This window comes from Numida meleagris, chromosome 22, assembly GCF_002078875.1.
Source record: "Numida meleagris isolate 19003 breed g44 Domestic line chromosome 22, NumMel1.0, whole genome shotgun sequence".
Lineage (NCBI taxonomy): Eukaryota > Metazoa > Chordata > Aves > Galliformes > Numididae > Numida > Numida meleagris.
Genome location: NC_034430.1, coordinates 1,959,257 through 1,961,484, shown reverse-complemented (window position 1 = coordinate 1,961,484; position 2,228 = coordinate 1,959,257). Strand labels below are relative to the sequence as shown.

General features: G+C 69.6%; 1 protein-coding gene across 1 annotated transcript; it reads right to left on the bottom strand.

The window, feature by feature from the left end:
* Positions 37 to 2,222, bottom strand: SYTL1 (synaptotagmin like 1; the record flags this gene model as incomplete). Its single annotated transcript, XM_021375531.1, is given in 8 exon segments — positions 37 to 203; positions 288 to 374; positions 575 to 669; positions 802 to 895; positions 964 to 1,003; positions 1,085 to 1,181; positions 1,378 to 1,523; positions 2,089 to 2,222. Coding segments are annotated over 8 exon segments (854 nt in total), but the record flags the coding sequence as incomplete, so codon positions are not given.

Below are 2,228 nucleotides of genomic sequence, written 5' to 3'. Positions count from 1 at the left end.
TGGGGGTCGCGGTCCCCTCCCCGGTGCCGCACTCACGGGTCCGAGCGCTGCCGCTTGGCCTCGGCCAGCTCCCGGCACCGCACCACGTGCACCTGCAGCTCCTGCGCGGCCGCTTCGTAGCGCAGCGAGAACTGCACGCAGCCCCGCACCGGCACCCGGCCCAGCTCCGCCTCGCTGTACAGGCTCCTCAGGCTGCCGCTCAGCTGGGGTGGGGGGGAGGCAGAGGGGGCAGGGTCAGGGTTGGCCCCCCCACCCCCCCAACCCCCCCACCCGAAGCCGCTGCGCACCGTGGAGGAGCTGAGGCTGGACACGGAGGAGCTGGCGCTCAGCGCGCTGCCCCGGGGAGCGCCGCCGTCCTGCGGGGTCTGCGCGTCCTGGGGGGGGAAAAGGAGCGGGGCCCTGGGGGAGCGGGGGGGAGCGCAGCCCCCGGGATCCACCCACAGCGCGGGGTCCCCTGGCAGCCAGCTCCCTGCTGGCGGCTTGGGCACTCAGCCCCACACTGCCCCATACGGCCCCATACAGCCCCATACGGACCCACTCAGCCCCACACATCCCCCGCAGCCCCCCGCCCCACCTGCCCAGCACCAGGGCTGCTTCGTGCAGGGTCGGGCTCCTCCTCATCCTCCTCCGCGCTGGAGTTGCCCAGGGTGCTCCCATCCACTCCGTCACCTGGGGGGGGCACAATGCAGGGGGGGGATCCCAGCACAGCAAGGAGTGGGTATGTGAAGGAGATGGGGGGGATCCCCTTTCACCCTGCACTCCCATCGCTTTTCCCTGAGCCCCCCAGGCCCCCCACGTCACCTGGCTGTCCGGGCCCATCCCATTCCCCTGCCGGGACCTCACTGTGCTGCGGAGACGGTGACATCGTCGTCCCCTCGGGGGCAATGGGGTCGGGCTGCGGGGGGGCACAGTGGGTGACACCGAGCCCAGCACCACGGCACCGCGCGCCGGCCCGGCACCCACCTGCAGCTCCACGGCTGCCGGGACCCTGTCCTCAGCGGGGCTGCGAGGAGAAGCGCTCAGCAGATCTCTGTGCAGCCCTGGAGCAGCATTGGGCCGCAGCCCCCGGCCGCCCTCACCTCACCTCTCCTCCCGGGCGCCCTGCTCGTCCTCCTTCTCCTCCAGCAGCCACTCCCTGATGGCTGCCAGCTCACAACGGCTGAGCTCCAGCTCCAGCGCTCCTGGGGACAGCGGGAACCTCAGTGGGACGACACCGTGTCCCCTGTGTCCCATCATGCATCCACACATCCATCCCTCCATCCCTCCATCCATCCATCCCCCCCTCCATCCTTCCCTCCCTCCCTCCTTCCATCCATCTCTCCATCCCTCCCACCCTCCCTCCCTCTATCTCTCCCTCCTTCCCTCCATCCCCCTTACCCCGTGGCCGCCTCCTGCAGCGGATGGACGCACGGACGAGGTCAGATCCCAGCAGGTTCCGGTGTCGTTGGGCGCGGACGTCTCGGAACCATTCCCCCGTCAGGGTCCGCAGCCGCACGGGGTCGGACTCCGCCTGGCGCAGCTTGCTGCTCGGCACCGGCAGCACGGCTCAGCTCCACGTGCCCTCGTCCCATCGCCCCTCCAAATGGAGAGGGGGGGGGCAGGGATCGGGCTGAGGACACAGACTAGCTTGGGGACATGGGTCAGGCTGGGGACATGGACAACACTGGTGACATAAATCAGACTTGGGGAACACAGGTAAGGTTGAGGGGACACAGATTGGGTTGGGGACACATGGAACGAGCTGGGGACATGGGGCAGGTTGGGGACATGGGTCAGACTGGGAGGACACAGATGAGGTCAAGGGGACACAGACCAGGTTGGGGACATGGACCAAGACGGGGGACATGGACCGAGATGGGGGACATGGACGAGGTTGGGAGCATGGACCAGGTTGGGGACACAGAGTAGGCTGGGGACATGGGCCAGGTTGGAGACATGGGTCAAGTCTGGGACGTGGCCCAGGCTAGGTTCGCCAGCATCTCCCGTAGTGTTTGGGAGCCCGATTCCCTCTGCCCCGGGAACGGAGCCCCCCCCTCCCCCAACCCCGCACTGTCCCCACGTCTGTCCCTGCCCCCGGGGGGGTCCCACCTGACGCGCCCCTCCTCGCGCCGGCGCAGCAGCGTGTCGCGGCGCAGCACCTCGGCGATGGCGCAGCGCTCCTCCTCGCTCAGGAAGCTGAGGTCCAGCAGCGCCTCGGGGCCCGGCTCCAGCTCCATGGGTGCTGCGGG